Raw genomic sequence first — 19,691 nt, forward strand, 5'->3', positions numbered from 1 at the left:
CGTGATCGACCCAACACACCCGCCCAAGCGAATTTTTGAAGTAGAAATGTGGTCCGAAACAGATCTCACATTACGAGACTTCGAGCCAGGGCCAAGGTGTTGGTTCAGACGCGCTGCGTCGAGCACGCGTAAATCAGCGCGGACGCCGACGCTTCACCTTCCAAAAGGCGACGGCGGTGCACACCCTTCTTGAACCTACCAACCTTGGCACGCACCTGGACCTCCTTGATGCACTCGCACACGCGCCTCTGACATTCTCCGAACAGACGTCGTCAAGCTTCACAAAAGCGCCGTGTAGAGCTTCGGACCGCGCAACCGAGGCATTGAAAGCAGCAAGCCATGGGTGCCTCCACAGACGCTGTGGCCTTCCTGTCGTCGTGGGTGCAGCGCGACAAGAAGCTCATCACCTACCGCCTGCTCAGTCGCGAGCTGCGTATCCACGTCGAGGATGCCAAATCAGCATTGTCCACCTTCTACGACTCGCACAGCGAAAAGACCGAGCTCGACGCCACTTACATCCTCATTGGCCGATCCAAGCACGCAGCCGTGGCCAAGGATGCGGATGACAAGGATGCTCAGCCAGAGGCGTCTTCATCCACAGCGGCATCTTCATCGTCGAATCCGCCACGCAACTATCTCGATCAGCGTATTGCCCGCCGCCAGACCGCAGATGGCGAATCCAGCCAGCTCATCCGCCTCGTCTCTGCTGACAACCTCGACGAGGCCAAGGCGAGCTTTGACGAGCTGACGTCATGCCACGTCTACTCTGTGTCGCCCGGACGCCTTCGTGATGCCACCCAGCTCACAGCTATCCAGCATGAGCTGCACTCCCAGCAAAAGTACACTGATGTCTGGCAGCAGACCAACCGAGGCGCGGATCTTGGTGTGGTGATCAATCCCTCCATCAAGGACAACTACGACCCGTCGAAAGCCATCCCGAGTCTGGGCGCACCAAGTGCACCGGCGCTGCAGGTCAAGACCGAGGCGAAATCATCCACTGCAGCCGTAGTCAAGTCCGAGACGCCGGCGCAAGACGCAAAGCCGTCGGCAGCTGCGGCCAAGGCTGCGCCGAGCGCGGCAGCTTCGGGTGGAAAGAAGAGCGGTCTGGATTGGAGCCGAGCCAAGCCCAAAGACGCCGAGTCCAAACCAGCAGCTGTCAAAAAGGAAGCGGCTGCAAGCACAGGCACCGCGAGCAAGAGCAAGCGCGCGTCTGCGCGGAAAGCGCTCCTCGGCAGCGATGACGAGGATGAAGAAGACGAGGACGGTGCAAGTCGGCGTCGGGCGATCGCCATCGACGACGAGGACGACGAAGACGATGACAAGCCAGAAAAGCTCGGATACGCCGATGACCAGGCGGACGACGAGGACGAGGATGTCGAGATGGCGGCGCCGAGAGGCTCCGGCAAGCAGGCCGATGCGCGCACGCAGACCAAATCGCAAGCAGCAGCGCAGCGCAAACAGCTCGAGGCCATGATGGACACCGACGACGACGAGGTGCAAGTGGTCGAACCCAGCGGTTCCAACTCGCGCAACGCTTCGACGGGGCAAGCCAAGGATGCGGATCCCAATGTGGAAATGGCCTCGACTACAGTGACGGAAACGATGAATGGCTCGGATGCGCCAGCGGCGGCCAAGCGACGCGTGCGCAAGAAGCGCAGGATCGGCACCAAAAAGGTGCGCAGCAAGGACGAGCGTGGCTACACGGTCACCAAGACCGTCGACGAGTACGAGTCGTATTCGTCTGAAGAGTCGGATGCACCCGTCGTCACCGGCTCCAAGCGCGCAGCAGCCACCAGCGCAAAGCAGAAGTCAGCCGCAGAGTCGAGATCAACTTCAACTTCCGCCTCGGCCAGTCCGGCCCCTTCGGCCCCTGCACCCACCTCGGCCAAGTCCACACCGGCAAACAGCGCGGCGGCCAAAAAGGCATCCGGCGCAACACCCGCTCCGGCAAAGAAGGGCCAGCAGAGCCTCAACAGCTTCTTCACTCGAAAGCCAAAGGATAAATGAACCACGCATTCGTACTCTGTACCCAATACCATCGCTTTGTGAAAGGTTTGCTGTGGATTCGCATTCTGCAATGGCTCCAGTCGAGGCAATCACGATGAAGCATGCTCGATGGGTTGTGTTGCCTCCGCATCGGTTGATGTCGCTGTCGTGGATGGGATCGCGTCGGTCGAAACACCTGCTTTCTCCCAGGGCTTAAGCGGCCGGTCCATTGTGGGCTGCGTTGGTGGTTCCTCGTTGATCTTGAGTGGGATATCGCGAATACCGGGGATCTGGTCGGTCTTGCCCGTAGTGATGAGTTCGACGATCGCATCGAACGACGCCGGATACGGCTCCTTATCCGCAGCCTTTGCTTCCTCAACTGCCGCTACTTCTGTCGTTCCTCTGCTGCCTTCAGCAGATTCTTCCGTGGTGGCGCCGTTGATCTGAGAAGCGGCTGAGGGCTTGTTCGCCAGCCACGCAGTGTAGTCGGCATAGTCGACCTGGTTGCCTGTCTTTTGCGACCAGAAAAACACTTTGGCGCGCTTCTTGGTCTCTTCGATCTGCGCCTGCGCGACGCCCGACGACTGCATGGGCCCGATGATGGTCTGGATCCCCGCCTGAAACTCGGCATCCGACTCGTCAAAGTCGGTGAGCGCCGTATACACCGCTTCTTTGTCGTAGGCGACCGACGGAAGGTCTGATTGTGCCTCCATTCTGTCGTACCTGAGACGAATGTTGATCAGTCGTGTCGAGAGAGTGGAAGCAAGCTGTCGATACGAGGACCGGCCCGTGCCTGTGCTTTTCAGCCGGGCTTGCCGCTGCCCACCGCCAAAGACGCGAGTGCCGCGGGGTGGAGGTCGCAAGTCGAAACTCTAACAATTTCCCACAAATTCGCCGGTTCGCTGCAGACTTTTTTTGACATCTTGGAAGTGGTGGAGTTGCCGACGCTTTCTTCTTGCTCCCATCCCATCCGGACGACTCTTGCTTACCGCTCCTGACCCTACGTCTTCAAAAGGGACCCATCGTAGAGTCCAAACCAAGCGCAACCATGTCTCACGAGGCATCAGAGACAACCGCCGCGGATGCAGTGGCAAGCACCGCTGCCCCGGTCGAGGCTGGCCCGAGCACATCCAAGCCCAAGCCGAACCATGGCAAGCCAGCTGCTCACCACCGTGCCCGCCACTCGCACTCTGCGCGTCTGACTTCGGAACAGCTGCGCAGGCGTCTGCACTTCATCGAGTCCAACTCGACCGTCATCCTCAAGATGCCTTCGGGCCGCACCAAGGCCGCCGAGATCGTGCCGGGCAAGCAGGTGAGCCTGGGCAAGTTTGGCAGCTTTCGCGCCGACGATCTCATCGGCATGCCGTACGGCTTCACCTACGAGATCCACGCCAACCCATCTGCAGCATCGACTGAAGCGGCAGAGCAGTCGAACGGGCAGAAGAAGGGAAAGGCAGGCGCCAATGCAGCCCCCACTGGGTCGCTGAAGCTCGTGGTGAACCGCACGCTTGGCGATCTGGAGACCGAGGCGAGCGAGACGGTCGAGACCAAGGCGACCAACGAGCATATCAACGACGACGGTTCTGCGCAAAAGTTAACGTACGTCGACATCCAGGAGCTCAAGAAGCAGGGTCTTTCGGGCCGCGAGATCATCGAGCAACAGCTGGCAGGGTCGGAATCGTTTGCCAACCGCACCGTCTACTCGCAGGCCAAGTATGTGGCGCGCAAGGAGCAGAAGCATCTCAAGCTCTTCACGCCGCTCCAGCCGGACTTTGGCAATGTGTGCGACTTTTGGTTCGAAAAGTCCGCCGACAAGATCCGCTACATTCGGCGCGATGCGCTCAGCCAGATGCTCTCGTTCGGCAGCGTTCGTCCCGGTGGACGATACCTTGTGGTCGACGGTGTTTCGGGTCTTCTTGTCGGCTCGGTGCTGGAGAGGATCGGTGGAGATGGGACGGTGGTGGCGATCAATGATGCCGAGTCGCCACCGGCATTCGACATCTTGCCGTACTTCAACTTTGCACCCGAGGTGACGAGGAACGTGCTCAAGGTGGTGCATTGGGCGGCGACGGAGCGCGACTATGCGCCTGTGTTTTCGCAGCAGGATGTGTCGAGCAACGCGAACGAGGGTGGTCGGGCAGGCAAGGCGGACAAGTCACGCGCACGCAAGCGCCAGGCCAACTTTCGCGAAGTCGACCGTGTACGCAGCGACTTCTTTGCGGGCGACTTTGACGCCGTGCTGATCGCATGCCACTACGATCCGGTCAGCATCCTCAACCGTCTCAAGCCACATCTGGGCGGGTCGGCCAGCATCGTGGTTCACAGCCCGTATGTTCAGCCACTGGTCGAGGCGCATGCTACGCTGCGGTCGGACGAGGAGTTTATCAACATCAGCGTGACCGAACCGTGGCTGCGCAAGTACCAGGTGCTGCCCGGTCGAACGCATCCCGAGATGACCACTAGCAGCACGGCTGGCTTCATCCTGCACGCCATCCGCGTCTTTGGCGAGGCACAGGCGGTCCAGATGCGCGCGCAGTATTTGGCCGCGCTCGAGTCGCAAAAGCACGCCGATGCAGAGCACGAGCAGGTGACCGAGGGAGCAAAGCGTGCGCAGCCGCAAGACGAGGCTGCTGACCAAGAGCAGCCCGAATCAAAGCGAGCCAAGGTCGACGAGGCGGCGCAGGCAGACGCGAGTATGCAAGATGCGCAGGATGTACAGTAGTTGGGCTCGTAACATTGCGACGATCAATGACATTGCGCATGCATACGTAAAGACCAGAACAGCATGTCTGGAAGTGTGATGAGGCGACAGGGAGGATGGATCGAAGATGCGTTATGACCATGGCTATGTGGGCGCGCCAAGGAGGCAACGGCGAGCAAGTGGTGCCGACGCGAAAAGCGAGTTACACTGTGACTCAGGGCGAGCTCTCGATAGGGACGAGCGTCGTGAACTGCCACTTTGGACGCACCTCTCGTCTCTCTTGGCTGTTAACCGGCGACGACAATGTCGAAGCTGCGTTTGCGTCGGTTGCCTGAGCATCGTCCGACTTGGACTCGCTCTGTTCGCCATCGTCCGTCTTCGTTTTCTTGGATGCCGGTGGCGATGTCTCGTCTTCGCTTTTTCTCTTGGCCAAGCCTGCGTCCTTGTCCTCCTCGTCAGATTGATCCTCTGTCTGCACGCCCTTCGAGACCAGCACCTTTGCGGTTTGCTTCGAGCGAATGTCGTCATGGATAATTTCATAGTACTCGGCGGCTTCGTCCATCAAAGTCTCGACTTCTCTGTGCAGACGAGACTCGTATTGCAGAAGATCGGGCTCTGGCAGAAGGTCGAGCATTGTGTGGTGACGCCAGGTGTCCTTCGAGACGTATTGACCGAAATCACCACAACGGGTGCAAAAGCACCTGCGCGGGCGCGGCATGGTTGAGACTGGAGATGGTGTTCAGGAAGATGGCATGAAGAGATTCGAAGGGAGGCGATGGTCAGAGCTTTTCTACCCGCCCTTTCATCCTCCGTTTCAGCATCGGAAGGTCCGTCTCAGTCAGCGTACATGGCTGAGTCGCAGGCGGATCGCGGCATGGCTACAGCTCAAGTGGCACACTCGGTGTGATGGTTCGTGTGCCCAAGCATCCGAGCTTCGGCACATCCGTCTCGATTTTTTTGAGTTGGAATTGTTAGAGCTAGCCGCGGACGACGCGTGGCCGAGGCGAAATCTCCACTCGAAAGCAGGATTGACAGATGCACGGATTGCGACTGCGACTGGACCTTCGCACCTGCATCTTGACTCTCACTCACTTGGCCGACCCTACGCACCTTCTCCACCATCGTCCGACTCACCTGCGCCATCACACATCGGAAGACGACCAGCGCATGGCGATCTCTTGACAGCCAGCTGAATCAACCACTTAAGATCGACGAAGGCAAGCTGCGACATGTCGACAATATCGTATCCAGGGGCCTCGTCCTCAACCACACCACCGTATCCACCCGGCCCCTCGACCTCTACACCGCCTGCCGGTAACGCCATCGATGCTACAGGCGTGAACGGCGTTGTTCCCGGCGCGGTGCCGGACAGTTCGATCATGTTCTGCGTCGTATGTGCGTCGAACCAGAACCGCTCCATGGCAGCGCACTCGCTGCTGGCCAAGTCGGGCTTCAACGTGACGTCTGCCGGCACCGGTTCAGCCGTGCGTCTGCCCGGCCCAAAGATCAACCTGCCCAATATCTATCCCTTCGGAACAGCGTATACCGACATCATCGACGATCTCAACAGCAAAGATCCACGGCTGTACTGGGCGAATGGATTGATGACCATGCTCAACAGGAACAAGGACGTCAAAAGAGCACCCGAGAGATGGCAAGAGACCAAGTTCACCGCGGATGTTGTGATCACGTGCGAGGAAAGATGCTTCGACGCAGTGTGCGAGGATCTGTTCAATCGAGGCGGAGAACTCAATCGTCCAGTGCATGTCATCAACGTCGAGATCAAGGACAATCACGAAGAAGCAGTCGCTGCCGGAAAGGCCATCCTCGACCTGGCAAATGCAGTGAGTCTTACGCCACAGCTCGCACTCAAAGCTCGAACTGTGCAGACTTACGAAGACAGTTACTGACAATGCCCTTGTATTGGCGCGTACTGCTAGATCGCGGGTTCACAGGACATCGATACCGAAATGGACGGCATCTTGGAACGACACCAACAAAACTACCCGCATGCCATCCTGCATACAGTCGGCTACTATTGAACCCGCACGCAAGGTCACTCGGACAACTGGGTCTTGCGATCCGCACCGAATAGAGGGCGTGTAATGCAGTAGGATATGCGCATGGCGAGCACGATGTATATATGTATATGTACAGCAGCGGAAGAGCGAGTCGAGAAAAGTGACGAGGATCACGAGAGAAAGATGCGATGCGGGCGGTGACGGATGCGCATGGGAAAGGGAAGGGGCGGGACGGAAGCATGCAAGTCGAGCCGCACCAGTCAGAGGCGAGCGTGAAGAGAAGCGGTTGCCGCGCTGCTCTGTGATGCTGGTCACGGCGGACGGGAAAGGGGCCAAAGAAGCAGCGGTGACTGGGCTATAGGAGGACGCACTTTTTCTTGGCGCCACCTCCCGTGGCTCCTGCGGCTCTTCTTGCCCAGCCCTTCTTGCGACACGCCTCGCGGATGGCGGTATCAAAGACGTTCTGCACGCCGTCTTTTGTCTTTGCCGAGCACTCTACGTACTTTGCAGCACCGATCTCGTCTGCCACCTGCTGACCCTGGGCTGGGGAGACGGGCTTGATGCCCTGTGCCTGCAGCATGGCGAGGCTGTTGGGGTCCTTGCGCAGATCCGTCTTGAGACCCACCAGCAGGATGGGCACGCCTTCGCAAAAGTGGTTGATCTCCGGGAACCACTTGTCCTGCACATTGGCGAGGCTGGTGGGGAAGTCGACGGCAAAGCAGATGAGGATGACGTCCGACTCTGGATACGAGAGCGGACGCAGACGGTCGTACTCCTCCTGACCGGCAGTATCCCACAGCGCGAGCTCGATCGTCTTGCCCTCGAACTGGATGATGGGGACGTAGTTTTCAAAGACGGTGGGCACGTACTCTTCGGGAAAGCGGTTCTGCGAGTAGACTATCAACAGACACGTCTTGCCGCAGCCACCATCGCCGACGACGACGAGCTTCTTCTTGAGATCGATGACGGGTCGGCCGGGGAGCTGCTGAATCTGGCCCTGGCCGGGCGGCACATCCGATAGTGTCGAGCCGCTGTTGTATGCGTTCATTGCGTCGCTGCGACTATGAAGGTATGCTGGGGTTTGATGCGGCGAACGTGGTTCGAACGTATTGGGTCGGTGTGGAGAGGGCCGCTGCGAGTCGGAAATGCGGGCTGGTGCACGTGGGGGACAGATGCGAGGATATTGGACGGCTCTAGGGTGCTGGCAAAGGTGGCACAGAGATGGGGAGCAAGATGAACGGACGGCAGGATTGAGACGGTGAGGTGAGGTTGCGAATCCTAGCAGCCAAAGGTAGCTCGAATGGTCCGTGGTCGTGCAGAAGAGGAAGGATGCGTGATTGCAACCAGGCCAACGAGAGGAGAGAGGCTCAGCCCCGAGCTGTCGACATTGCAGCGGCTCTGTCGAAGTGTGAATGTTTCGGCAGCTGCCAAGTGTTGCTCTCCTTCGCGCGCTGCCGCCCCAAATGTGCAACAGCCGACCCGCGCAAACCCAACGCCTCGCTGCCACCCTTCACGCGAGTCCTGGCGCCTGCTCTCAGAATAGAGTTCACGTGACGCCGGTCGCCGTCACAAGATGGCTTCGATCTCACACTTTGAAATTAAAGCTGTGAGCGCGCTGCGCACCGAGGCTGCGCAAAAGTGTTGGTTGCAGCTGCTGGCGAGAGTGGAGGAGGAAGAAAGGGTTCATGCACGGCAGCGCAGCGCTCCGCGGCTCACTTGATCAAGTCCGAAATGAAAGGAACCACCTGTCATTCTCCTCATCACCTCGCCTCGCGCCGTTCTGGTGCCGGACACAGCTCAGACTAGCGCATCGCATCCATTCCCGTCAGGCCGGGGTCAAGAGGGTTGAGAACGCGCAGCACAGTCGGCCATTTCGGCCTTGCGCTTCTTCCACTTCATCAACTATAAGAGGCGAGGCTTTCTCGTCTATTCCCCCTGTCCCTATCCCCCGTTCCTTCCATTGCTCAGCCACTGGACACCATGCAGAGCGTATACAGCAAATGCGCCAAGGCGGCCATCTTTGCTGAGCTTCAAAATGGTCTCGAGCCATTCATCTACTGGCACGTCACCGAGTCCGTCCAGGAGGCCTATACGCCCGCCTCCATCGGTCTGTATCAGGAGGAGCGTGAAGTAGAAGCACTCGTGCTCGAGCGCGGCTCTGATGTGCGCGACCGTGCACTCGGCCGCTTCATCTCGTTGCTCCACCACTTCCACGCTGCCCGCCCACGAGGCAACGACGAGGCTCAAGATGCGCTCAGCCACCTCCTATCCGTCTTTGAGCATCTAAGCCCGCCTCCGCCCTTCACCGAGTTCCATTATTATCGCAACGATATCGACGACTACATCGCAGAGCAGAGGCAGAATTCTGGCCTACTTGCCGCCGACCCAGACTGGCACCCGCGGCCCAAGGTGGCGGGCAACTACCAGTGGAATGTCGAGTTCAAGCGCGCGCTCGAGCTCACCAAGACAGCATACACGGATGCATGCGCCCGCTTCGAGCACCGCTTCATCCTCGGCACTGAAGCGGACCTCGAGCTCGTTCAGCTCTTCGCGCAGGATCAGCTCGTCGAGCTGGCTTCCATGCATGCTGCTAAGCCCCGCCATGTCCCAGCACCCCCTCCGAGTGCCGCCAGCGCCGCCCCGTCCACCTCGTCCTTCTGGAATCAAAGGATCGGCTCTACCAGCACTGCCCCATCGTCGCCGCTTCCACAATTCGAGGAGACGCACTTGGTCCAGGCCGGTCGACAGTTCCGTGCGGCCTGCCTCGACGACGTGCGCACCCGCCAGTCTCTGGGCGTGCGCGTCTCGGAAGACGGCAAGGACATCACCGTGGTCCTCTCCAAGGCGCTCAATCCGGACACCAAACCGGACCGCCTGATCCAACGCGCTCGTCAGCGCTACGACCCTACACAGCAAATCAGGGAGGTTGAGGATGAATCGCACGAGGAGGCCGCCATTCGGAGCGCCAAAGACCTGATCAGCTCGGCGCTGCGCATCCTCAGCACGCGCGACGGCGAGCGCAACGTCTCGCTCCGCATCGACGCACACAACTTGCGCGGCCACATCAATCTGCGTCTCGCCGAGCTCAAGCCGCGCTCCGAATCCAACTACCTCAGCCGCGCCGTGGCCGACTGGACTGCCAGTATCGAGCTCGACGAGGACCAACCCGAGATCCGAGAGCAACTTTCTGGAGCCAAGGCGCGCGTGCAGTCGGGCGCGAAGCAAGACGCGGCACCCAGCTCGGACCTGGCGACAGCGGATGGCACGGCTCAAGACGCATCGGCCGCGCCGACTGAACAGGCTGCAAAGACGGCCGAGACCGCGCCTATGAACGGAAAGAGCTCGAAGACAACGGAGTCTGCCAAAGATGCGCAAGTCGAAGGCATAGCAGGCAAGGAGAGGGAAAAGACGATTCTCGAGTCGCCGTTCTTCGGTTCCGACCTGGTGACCGGCATGATGGTCGACGCGCTCCTTGCACTTCCGTTCCCGCATCGCGCCCTGCGCGAGACTCTGCGTCTCCCACCGGCAGCGGCGGTTGCAGCCGCGAGCCACGACCATGTGCACATGCTCGAGCGTCTTGCCAAGGCGCACCAGGCCACCACCAAGGCGCTCACGTCCGAGAACAGGGCGCAGCTCAAGCACGCCGTCAAGACGGTCAGTGCCGTGCTGGCGCTTCCGGACCTGCAGCACGTAGGGCGCAATGCCGACTCCCAAATCAGACTGCGCAGCACCAGTCTCCGCCTCGTGCTGGGCACGCTGTTTCTGCTGCTCAACGATCATGTGCGCGCGCACGGCGAGCTGGATCTCATCTCGAACGCGCTCAAGCCCAACACGCGCGGCGAAGCCAAGGGAGGCAAAAAGGCAAAGCCAGACCAGGATGCTCGGACCGATGCCGTTGCGGGAGGCTCGGGTGGTGGAGCAGAGGAGGCCAAGGTGGAGGAGATGCAGACGAGGGTGCAGGGTGAAGCACTGCTGCTGCTCGCCAAGACGTGCTGGTTGACCAACAAGGTGCAGGAGGCGCTCAAGTTTTTCCGCTGGTTCGTCAAGTGGTACGCGGACCAGCAGGCGCCCAACGCCGATGTCGAAGCAGAGCTGGATGAACAGATTGAGCAGCTGGAGCGCAGTGTGGCGGACCTGGACATGCGGTGGTGGGACGCACTGCTTGTGGTTGACAAAAAGTAACCTCTCGCACAAGCACACAGCAAAAACACCATCATTTCATTTGCAAGGTTTGCTCGTCGCGTGGCATTGCATCTTTGGGAGGAGGGGTTCTAGCCTTCGTCTTCGCGTTTGCGTTTGACATGGCTGTCTTTGATGGGACGATGTTGAGCAGCAGGGTGGCGTGCCAGCTGTTGAGGGACGGTGCTGAGTTTGGACTTTGTGAGTTCGAGTTTGAGGTCGTAGAAGAGATCCGAGTCTGCCTGGTCTACAAAGGTGATTGCAGTTCCGGTCTTACCCGCACGGCCTGTTCGGCCAATGCGGTGGACGTAGGCCTCGATGTTGTTGGGCATGGCAAAGTTGATGACCAGACCGACGTTGGGGACGTCGATACCACGACCCGCCAGATCCGTTGCCACCAAAACCTGCGTCGTGCCGTCACGAAGATGCGCAAGCGCCTCCTCTCGCAACTCCTGCGTCTTACCAGAGTGCAGCGTGGAAACGTAAAACCCTGCCCGAACCAGTGAACCCGACAACATGTCGGCAGCCTTTTTTTGGTTGACAAAGACAATGATGGGTACGAGGTGGGAGGAACGCTGAAGGATGGAAATCAAGCGTTGTCGACGCTGGTCCTCGTTGGCGACGAATTCGACAATCTGCTCTACACTCGCCACAGCCTGTCCGGCATTTCCAATCGTAATCGTCGCCGGACGACGCAGATACACCCTCGCCATTCGCTCCACACTCGCAGGCATCGTGGCGGAATACAGCATCGTAACCCTATACTTGCCCACACCATCCTGCAGCGGATCTTCGGCCACACTCGAGTCCGGCTTGAGGTTCGAAACGGGCAACGAGTCGAGGATAAAGTTGACCTGCGGCTCGAAGCCCATATCGACCATCTTATCCGCTTCGTCCATCACGACGTAGGTGCACTGGCTGAGCACAAGCACATGCCGCTCGATGCAGTCCTTCAGTCGTCCCGGTGTGGCAATGATGATCTCGGCTCCATCGCGCAGTGCATATGCCTGGTCGTTCATATCGCGTCCACCCACAATCGACACACATCGCAACCCCAGCCGCGGGGCAAACTTGTTCGTCTCGCCTTCGATCTGCTGTGCCAACTCGCGCGTGGGGACCAGGATCAGCGCCTGCGGTCCGAGCGCCTTGGTGTTCTCGTCCAGCTTGGGCAGATGCGAGATGTACGCGAGCATCGGGATCAGGAACGACGCCGTCTTGCCCGAACCCGTCTCGGCAATGCCAATCAGGTCGCGGTTCTGCAGACCGATAGGGATCGCCTGACGCTGGATGGGTGAGGGCTCGGTGTAGCCGATCTCTTCGATCGTGGCGAGGATGCTGGGTGGGATCGACGACTCGCGCCACGAGCGCAAGGGCCGCGGGATGTTGCCGCCCCGAGCGGAAATGCCAAAGTCCTCGCGAAAGATGCGCCAGTCGCGCTCCTTCATCTGCTCGAGCGTCTTGTCGCTCCAGTGCTTGTCGTCGAACCGCCTGGCAGCTCGGCCCAGCGAAGCTTCCAGTGGGTCGACGTGCGATGGCGCGCCCGTGCCGTTGGCGCGAGGTGCGACGAGATGCGAGGGCGCAGCGTGCTGGGCAGCCGACTGAATCTGTACCGCAAGCGAGTCGGCTGCAGTGTCGTCGTCCTCGCCCCAGTCGAAGACGAACTTTTTGTCCGTGGGCTTGCGCCTCGGCTTCTTCTTGTCGTCTTTGAGCCCGAGGTAGCGCCTGCGGATCGCCTCCTGCTCGGCCTCGGTCAGTGGTGCGCTCGATCTGTCTGAGGGTTTAAGCGCTGGTGTTGCATCTCTAGAGCTTTCACTTGCAGCGCGTGTGCCATTGCCGTTGTGGTGAAGACCATTCGCCTCTGTCGCTCTTCGCGAAGTGGAATCGTGCCTGGGTTCAGCAGAGCCATAGTCGAGATCGTTGGCGTCGCGGCGATGGCGATCTGACGGACGTGATTGCGAGCGATCATCTTGCCTTGATGACGATGCAACGGATCGCGCTTGTACTTCGAGCTCTTGTCGCTTTCGGAGGTCCTCCTGCTGCTTGAGGGCTCGCTTACGCTCTTCCTCCTCCTTGTCCTGCTGTGCATTCTGCGCGCGCTCGGCCTTGGAGAGGAAGCGCGGTCTGAGTGCCGACTCCTGCTTCTGCTTCTCGAGGATCTCGGCGACCGAGAGAGGCTGCTTCTTCGACATGGTGCCGATGCCGTGCAAGCTGCGCTGGATGGAGGTGATGGAAGAGTGACAGGCACCTCGAGCTCAGTCAATCGAGTCCAGGGTCGTGTGGAGCAGACGAGGATCCGTCTTCCGAGTTTTTTTTACAAGACCTTGTTAGGGCGAAGGAAAACTGATGGCTTAGTTTTTTACTTTCTACCGGTCCATCGGCTTCGGTTGTGAGCCGGCGCGATGCATTCCTGTCGGAGCTGTCAAGCCGAGCGTGAGAGTTAGTGCCACTTTAGGCGCGCACGCCGCTAAGCCTTCGCGAGGGTCTGTGCTGTCTCGCAAAGCGGCAAGGCGGAAGGGGTTCGTGGGGTTTCTCTGCAATGGCTTGGCATCCCGAAACCTTGTATCCGACCACCACCAAAACCGCTCTCAAGTTTAACCATGTCGACCAAGCTCACCAAACCGACCGTCCCCTTTTCCGAGGCGCCATGGATTCAGGGGCTGCCATCCTCGATCTTCACCTCGCCTTCTCATGTTCAACTTCGCGAGTGGTGCCGCGTTTGGTGTGACGAGGTCCTGATCAAGCTTGGGGCCAAGTACGAGGAGGCTGGCGTCATCAACGACGATGAGGCGTACCAGCGCGCTGCCAAGGACGGCGTACTTTTTGCTTTCGCCACGGGCGTGCACGTCGATCCCAAGATCGCCAAGATCGCCCAAGCTGCTGGTGTCGGCCTTCCGGCCGGCATCAAGATGGAGGAGTGGAACAACATTCACGACTACATCATCTGGGACGAACTCAACCGCTGCGCCAGCCCGGTATTGATGGGCCTGATTGGCGGCCTTACGTATGGCTCCGGCCCCATCATGCACTTTGCCAGCGACGAGCAGAAGGCACGCTGGCTCCCCGAGATCTTCACGGGTCGCAAGCGAATCTGCCTTGCCATCACTGAGCCCCTTGCCGGCAGCAACGTCGCCAACCTCAGCACCGAGGCGACGCTGATCGAAGAGAACGGCAAGAAGTACTACCTCGTCAACGGCAGCAAGAAGTGGATCACCAACGGAATCTACTCGGACTGGTTCACCACAGCCGTTCGCACGTCGGGCAAGGCGGGCGAGTCGGGCGGCATTTCACTGCTCATGATCCCTCGCGGACCCGGTGTTACCACCAAACAAATGAAGATGCTCCCCGGCGGAGCTTCGGGCACGACCATCGTCGAGTATGACGACGTCAAGGTCCCCGTCGAGAACCTCATCGGCAAGGAAGGAGAAGGTCTGAAGCTGGTGTTCTTTAACTTCAATCACGAGCGGATGACGATCGCCTACACAGCCTTACGCTATGCTAGGGTGTGTATGGAGGATGCGATTGCGCACACACGACGACGAGAGGTGTTTGGCAAGACGTTGATCGAGCAGCCGGTGGTGCGCCACAAAATTGGCCACATGGCGCGCGAGGTGGAGGCGCTGCAAGCCTGGACGGAAAGCATCATTTTCCAGCAACTTAATTTGACAATTGCGCAGTCGAACCTGCTCACCGGCGGCACGTGTGCGCTGCTCAAGGCGCATGCCGGTATCGTGCTGGAGAAGGTGGTGCGCGAGGCAGTGCATCTGCTCGGAGGCATGGGCCTCACCAAGGGCGGCACCGGCGAACGCATCGAGCGCATCTGGCGCGAAGTCAAGGGTAAGTTGCCCTCCCCCCTGCTGCTGATGACACGAGCGTGTGCTGACATCCTCCTCCTCCTTGTTCGTGGTGGCACTTGTAGCGCTCACCGTGCCCGGCGGAAGCGAGGACGTGATGATCGACCTGGGCGTGCGCCAGCAGCTCAAGCTTGTCGGCCCCCAGAGCAAGTTCTGAATCGCCTCTCGACAGTGAGGCTTGTATGCTTTGTTTATGTCAAATGTTAAGCTGATATGTCGGATACGAGGTCGTGGTCGGTGAGGTACTTGATTGACGAAGGAATCGCGTGTGCATATGAAGTGAGTGCCAGCCGAACTAAGATTGGTGGTTCCCGCCAAAGCAGAATATCTTCGCAATGTTTCCGCCAACTTACATCGAAAAAACGTGCCTCCTTAGCTCAGCGGTAGAGCACTTCACTAGTAATGAAGAGGTCAGTCGTTCGAGTCGGCTAGGAGGCAGGCACGTGTTGTGTTCCTTTTTTCTTGCGCCTTTTTATTTGCACCCACCCACATTTTCTATCAAGTCTGAGAAAGCAATAGTCGCTCTTGCTCGACAGCAAAGTAGACTGCGACATTTTGTTTCGGTGTGCTGTTACACTGTGTCCTCTGGCAGAATAAAGCTTGATGCGAAAGCTGGTGATGAGCTTTTGCGGCGGTTGGCGGGCGCTGTTGTTTGAGGGCTTGGGCTTGATTGAGAAGAACGGAAATTTGGCGAGGGTGGAGGCCGACGCGTGTCTTTTTGTCGATCCTGCGATTCGCGTGGCTGTCAAAGTGGGGTGGCTGCGATCTGCTGCATGCAGGTGAAATCGGATCGGCTTTGCTCAGCGCACAGGCCGCATGCGCCAACCTCCTTCCTGCACACGACACGATCCCACCTCCTCCTTCCACCACCATCTTCTACAACTCTTCGTCACGATGTCGGTAAAGTGCGCGTGGGCAACGCTGCTTACGTCGGAGCATTTGCTGCCGGGAGTGGTGGTATTCGCGCATACGCTGCTGGTCCAACATGCGTCTGCGTATCCACTTGTCATCATGGCTACCACCAAACTCAGCACTCGAGCTCGGGGGATTTTGACGTCGATGTTGCCAGAGGGTAGGGTGGTGATTCGCGAGATCGAGCCTATCTACCCCGAATCGGTGGCGACGGGGCTGGCGTATGCGAGGTTCAACGAGGTGTGGACCAAGTTGCGCGCGTTCGAGCTGACCGAGTACGGAAGGGTGGCGCTGGTGGATTCGGACATGCTCGTACGACGCAATATGGACGAACTTCTCTCCCCGCCTGTCTTTCCCGAGGAAGAGGGGGAGTGGATTGCAGCCAGTTGGGCTTGCACCTGCAACCCGAATCGAATCGCCACGTATCCCGATAACTGGATCCCCGAAAACTGTGGATTCACTGGTCAAACTCTGCCCCAAGCGAAGGATCCACAGAGTGTGGTACAGCCAACAAAGGAAACGCCGAGGCCGGGCAAGTTGATCAATAGCGGTCTTGTGTTGCTTACACCGTCGAAGGCTACGATGGAGGAAATGATTGCGGCGATCAATACCGATCCGAGGGTGCAGGAATACAGGTTCCCGGATCAAGACTTCCTCGCCGACTTTTTCAACACGCAGACAAGACACATCAAGTATCTGCCGTACAAGTACAATGCACTCAAGAAACTTCCGCTCGTCCATGCCAATATTTGGACGGACGAGGATGCGGTCAATGTGCATTATATCCTCGATAAGCCATGGAACCTCGGCAGACCAGGTTCGGAGCGTAACAAAAACGATCCGGATGCACACGTACACAACTGGTGGTGGCAGGCGTTCGATCACGTCAAGGCCAACCTCACCGCGAAGGGCGAGGGAATCACGATCGACAAGGACGACTGGCAAGAGTGCGTGGAAAAGTACATGTCGCTCTGACGCATTCACGAGTCAATACCAAAAGGGAGCGAGTCTACAGTGTGGATTTGCCTTGCTTTTTGAATGGTGCGGTGAGCAGAACTGCTATGTGGTTCGGTGTGTGGAATCGGGCGTCTTGGCCGATGCGATCCATGCTGGCCTGGATGGAAGTGACGGATGTGCCTTGGGTGCGGCGTTGGCGGGATTCGCGTCCTTGGCTGGCGGGTGTGCGGTGCTTGCGCTCGCGCTGGCGCCGCTGAAGCTCGCACTGCGCGACGAGGCGGCGGACGACATGGATCCCACACTCACCGCGTCGTCGCGGGCTGCGCGGCCGCCTCCGCGCTGCGAGCTCGTCCGGCTGCTGTTGGCACTGTGCGTGCCTGAACCCGCATGTCCGTAGCCTTGCGCGCATGCATTCATCCCCGGTGCGTACTGCAAGGCCGGTGGTTGCGCATAGGACGCCTGCATGGTGCGGCCGTTGGTGTGCGCCGAGGCGTGCTGCGCCCAAGCACCCACACCGTTGACCGGCCTGGCTGTGTTGTATCCGTTCGGACCAGCTGCGCCACCGGACAGCGCGGGGAACGCTTCAGTCTCGGATGCGTCTCTTGGTGGCTGCCATGATCGCTGCGCGTGCGCGGGAGGGTGGTTCGCGTAGTGACGCGCATAGTCGTGTACATAGTTGGCCGCGAGCCCGTGTGGCGCTGTTGCGTCCGGCGCAGCCATCATGCCAGTAGGCGTGTATGTGGGAGTGATGGCACCATTCGGATAGAAAGCGGGAGCCCTTGAGCGCAGGTTGGGATTCGACTGGGACTGCTGCGGATGGAGTGGCTGTGGCGAGCCGAAATAGCCATGGCCGGCGTGGGTAGGCAGCGCCAGAGGGCTGGGCTGTGACGGACCTGCAGCGACGAGCGAGGGCGAGACAGTGGGCAGTGGGAGCGTGCGGCAGAAGTCAAGATCGTCGGTGTAGCCGTCGGTGGCACGGTTGGAGCCAGCTCTTCGGGAGGTGCGCGTACGCTGGGACGAGCCGTCTTGGCTTGCGGTTGACGAGCTGGAGGAGGGCACCTTTTTGCGACTGCCGGATCGTGCGCCTGCGATGGATGCGACGGGGCTCGAGGCAGCCGAGCTTGCCGGCGATTGCTTTGACTCGCTGGTGGTGCCGGCATCCTTGGCGAGGTCGTTCTCCTTGAATTGACCGAGTTGGGATGAGGACGAGGTGGGAGAGGTCGAGTCAGCAGAGGCAAGGTCGCCAAAGATGCGAGCGCGTGCGGCCTTGTAGGAGGCCTCGCGTTCTTCGAGCGTCATGTCCTTGCGCGCCTTTGCGGTGTTGGTGCGTTCCGAGTCGCTGTTGCTGGCGGATGCGTCGTCGCGCAGACGAGAATGGCGACTGCTGGAGGGATCGCGACGCATGATCTTGAAAGCGGCTTTGGGTGCTGAGGGGTGCGCCGAGGGGGGAGTGCCGGTGGCGGTTGGGACGACGCGAGGCGATGAGGTTGCCGAATCCTGCGCGGCAGGCGTCGCGGCGCCGGTGCTGGGACCACTGGAAGGTGCAGCGGCAGCAGCAAGCATGGTGGGAGGAGTGGATTGGGCTGCGGCGTCGACAGGATCGATGCCGTCACGCTGAGCGACGTGTTGGCGTGCTCGGAGCGAGAGAAGGACCGGTGGATGCGTGGTGAGCGAGGTTCTGGAGAGGGTGATGCACTGTGTGGCACGGTCGAGATGGTGATCGAGGTGGAACTGATCGGCGCATCTGTGGACGAGCAATCGCTGGTAGGCATTCATCGGCGCGAGCTCGAGGTTGGAGCGGGAGGGATCGCGGACAAAGACGGACATCTGATTCTCGTACTGGCTGAAGAAGATGCGATCGTCACGCTTGCGCATGGCCTGGAGGATGGTGTCATCGAGTGGCGAAGACGCAAGCGGAAACGCAAGCGGAGAGGTGGACGTTGATGCCAGCGCTGATGCGGGGGGTGCTGCGACTGTTTGTGGCGGCGTTGCCTGACGCGAGAGAATCGCTGGTGACGAAGCCTGACCGGATCGAAGCGCCGAGGCAAAGGTGACCGGACGAGCCGGATTGGATGCGGCCATGTCGGAAGGAGGATCCGAGTGGAGCGAGGTGGCCATGAGCGCCTGCGAGAGCGGGTCGAGTTGTGTCATGGTTGAACGAGGGCGCGCCGAGTCGAGCGAGTCAAGGGTGCATGTCAGCCAGTGCGCAGCGAGGATGAAGCTGATGCTGAGAGTGCTATGCCGGTGTCAACGGAGCTGAACCATGGCTATGGGAGAAGCAAGAGCTGTGGTGGAGTGGAAGGCGGGATGAGCGTTGCCAGGTAGGACCGAGTCGGACAGACAGCAAAGGTGCGAGAGCGCGGATGTGCGCAATAGAATGAGGTGTGACCGAGAGTGTTGCGGCTGCTTGAGAGGCGTAGTCTGATGAGCATCGAGTGTGCAAGGAGGTGGTGTGCGGAGGAGGAAGAAGAAGAAGGCGAGCGTATGTGTTGAATGCAGCGGTTGTCCGCACCTTTCTTGCCGCGCATCACACTCGAGCCTTGACTTCTCCGCATCGGCCGTCAAATTTGAACATTTTTTGGCCGCCTCTCCCGCTGTCAAGCCGACCAACTCTGGAAGAAAAAAAAGGTGGCCAAAAAAGAAGAAACAAAATCGCCGATGCCTGGCTGCCTCCTGCCGTCTTGCGCTTTTTGTGTTGGGTGGGACTGGCAGGATCGATTCGAGAATCTTCTCATTTTTGTAGCACATTTTTGGTGGAGCCTTTTTTTTGACGAATTTCGGAGGGATTGCCCTTTTCTTTTTGGGTGGGTGGAGCGTGGAGCGCAGCAGCAGATCGCACGATGATGGCCAAAAATCCACAGCCAAATCCACAGCCAAATCCAAAGCCAAATCCAAAGCCAAGGCCGCGTGAGGGAGGCTGAGCCGCTGCGCCATCTCGTCACACCGAGGCGGGGGAGCAGCTCCAACTGCCAACGCTCTCATCAGCCAAAATTCCCAAAACTCAACGGCTGCGCCCAACTCATCAAGAGTCCCTTTGTCTCTTCATCCTTCTCTGCCAGACCCACCACGGCGCCTCCTTCTTCC

General features: G+C 59.4%; 11 protein-coding genes and 1 non-coding gene across 12 annotated transcripts; 7 read left to right on the top strand and 5 right to left on the bottom strand.

The window, feature by feature from the left end:
• Positions 1–339: 339 nt before the first annotated feature.
• On the top strand, positions 340–2,007 carry PAN0_011c4291 (uncharacterized protein; the record flags this gene model as incomplete). The annotated part of the gene is made up of 1 exon (XM_014800261.1): positions 340–2,007. One exon carries the CDS (start codon positions 340–342, stop codon positions 2,005–2,007), a length of 1,668 nt encoding a protein of 555 aa, XP_014655747.1.
• Positions 2,008–2,096: 89 nt separating this feature from the next.
• PAN0_011d4292 (uncharacterized protein) lies at positions 2,097–2,699 on the bottom strand (the record flags this gene model as incomplete). The annotated part of the gene is made up of 1 exon (XM_014800262.1): positions 2,097–2,699. The coding sequence occupies one exon, from the start codon at positions 2,697–2,699 to the stop codon at positions 2,097–2,099; it is 603 nt and encodes a 200-aa protein (XP_014655748.1).
• Positions 2,700–3,034: 335 nt separating this feature from the next.
• PAN0_011c4293 (eukaryotic translation initiation factor 3 62 kda subunit) lies at positions 3,035–4,708 on the top strand (the record flags this gene model as incomplete). Its single annotated transcript, XM_014800263.1, has 1 exon — positions 3,035–4,708. One exon carries the CDS (start codon positions 3,035–3,037, stop codon positions 4,706–4,708), a length of 1,674 nt encoding a protein of 557 aa, XP_014655749.1.
• A 193-nt stretch (positions 4,709–4,901) lies between these two features.
• PAN0_011d4294 (uncharacterized protein) lies at positions 4,902–5,321 on the bottom strand (the record flags this gene model as incomplete). The annotated part of the gene is made up of 1 exon (XM_014800264.1): positions 4,902–5,321. The coding sequence occupies one exon, from the start codon at positions 5,319–5,321 to the stop codon at positions 4,902–4,904; it is 420 nt and encodes a 139-aa protein (XP_014655750.1).
• A 595-nt stretch (positions 5,322–5,916) lies between these two features.
• PAN0_011c4295 (phosphoprotein phosphatase) lies at positions 5,917–6,729 on the top strand (the record flags this gene model as incomplete). The annotated part of the gene is made up of 2 exons (XM_014800265.1): positions 5,917–6,531; positions 6,628–6,729. 2 exons carry the CDS (start codon positions 5,917–5,919, stop codon positions 6,727–6,729), a joined length of 717 nt encoding a protein of 238 aa, XP_014655751.1.
• Positions 6,730–7,063: 334 nt separating this feature from the next.
• PAN0_011d4296 (signal transducer) lies at positions 7,064–7,756 on the bottom strand (the record flags this gene model as incomplete). Its single annotated transcript, XM_014800266.1, has 1 exon — positions 7,064–7,756. The coding sequence occupies one exon, from the start codon at positions 7,754–7,756 to the stop codon at positions 7,064–7,066; it is 693 nt and encodes a 230-aa protein (XP_014655752.1).
• Positions 7,757–8,688: 932 nt separating this feature from the next.
• PAN0_011c4297 (uncharacterized protein) lies at positions 8,689–10,890 on the top strand (the record flags this gene model as incomplete). Its single annotated transcript, XM_014800267.1, has 1 exon — positions 8,689–10,890. One exon carries the CDS (start codon positions 8,689–8,691, stop codon positions 10,888–10,890), a length of 2,202 nt encoding a protein of 733 aa, XP_014655753.1.
• Positions 10,891–10,979: 89 nt separating this feature from the next.
• Positions 10,980–13,076, bottom strand: PAN0_011d4298 (pre-mRNA splicing factor RNA helicase PRP28; the record flags this gene model as incomplete). Its single annotated transcript, XM_014800268.1, has 1 exon — positions 10,980–13,076. One exon carries the CDS (start codon positions 13,074–13,076, stop codon positions 10,980–10,982), a length of 2,097 nt encoding a protein of 698 aa, XP_014655754.1.
• A 408-nt stretch (positions 13,077–13,484) lies between these two features.
• On the top strand, positions 13,485–14,895 carry PAN0_011c4299 (acyl-CoA dehydrogenase; the record flags this gene model as incomplete). Its single annotated transcript, XM_014800269.1, has 2 exons — positions 13,485–14,721; positions 14,804–14,895. 2 exons carry the CDS (start codon positions 13,485–13,487, stop codon positions 14,893–14,895), a joined length of 1,329 nt encoding a protein of 442 aa, XP_014655755.1.
• Positions 14,896–15,104: 209 nt separating this feature from the next.
• PAN0_t011c0002 lies at positions 15,105–15,176 on the top strand. The gene has a single exon. It is a non-coding gene; the product is annotated as a tRNA-Thr (tRNA).
• Positions 15,177–15,632: 456 nt separating this feature from the next.
• Positions 15,633–16,625, top strand: PAN0_011c4300 (nucleotide-diphospho-sugar transferase; the record flags this gene model as incomplete). Its single annotated transcript, XM_014800270.1, has 1 exon — positions 15,633–16,625. The coding sequence occupies one exon, from the start codon at positions 15,633–15,635 to the stop codon at positions 16,623–16,625; it is 993 nt and encodes a 330-aa protein (XP_014655756.1).
• An 84-nt stretch (positions 16,626–16,709) lies between these two features.
• On the bottom strand, positions 16,710–18,758 carry PAN0_011d4301 (uncharacterized protein; the record flags this gene model as incomplete). The annotated part of the gene is made up of 1 exon (XM_014800271.1): positions 16,710–18,758. One exon carries the CDS (start codon positions 18,756–18,758, stop codon positions 16,710–16,712), a length of 2,049 nt encoding a protein of 682 aa, XP_014655757.1.
• Between the last annotated feature and the right edge of the window lie 933 nt (positions 18,759–19,691).

Source organism: Moesziomyces antarcticus (genome assembly GCF_000747765.1).
Source record: "Moesziomyces antarcticus DNA, scaffold: scaffold_v10011, strain JCM 10317, whole genome shotgun sequence".
NCBI classification, from domain to species: Eukaryota; Fungi; Basidiomycota; class Ustilaginomycetes; order Ustilaginales; family Ustilaginaceae; genus Moesziomyces; species Moesziomyces antarcticus.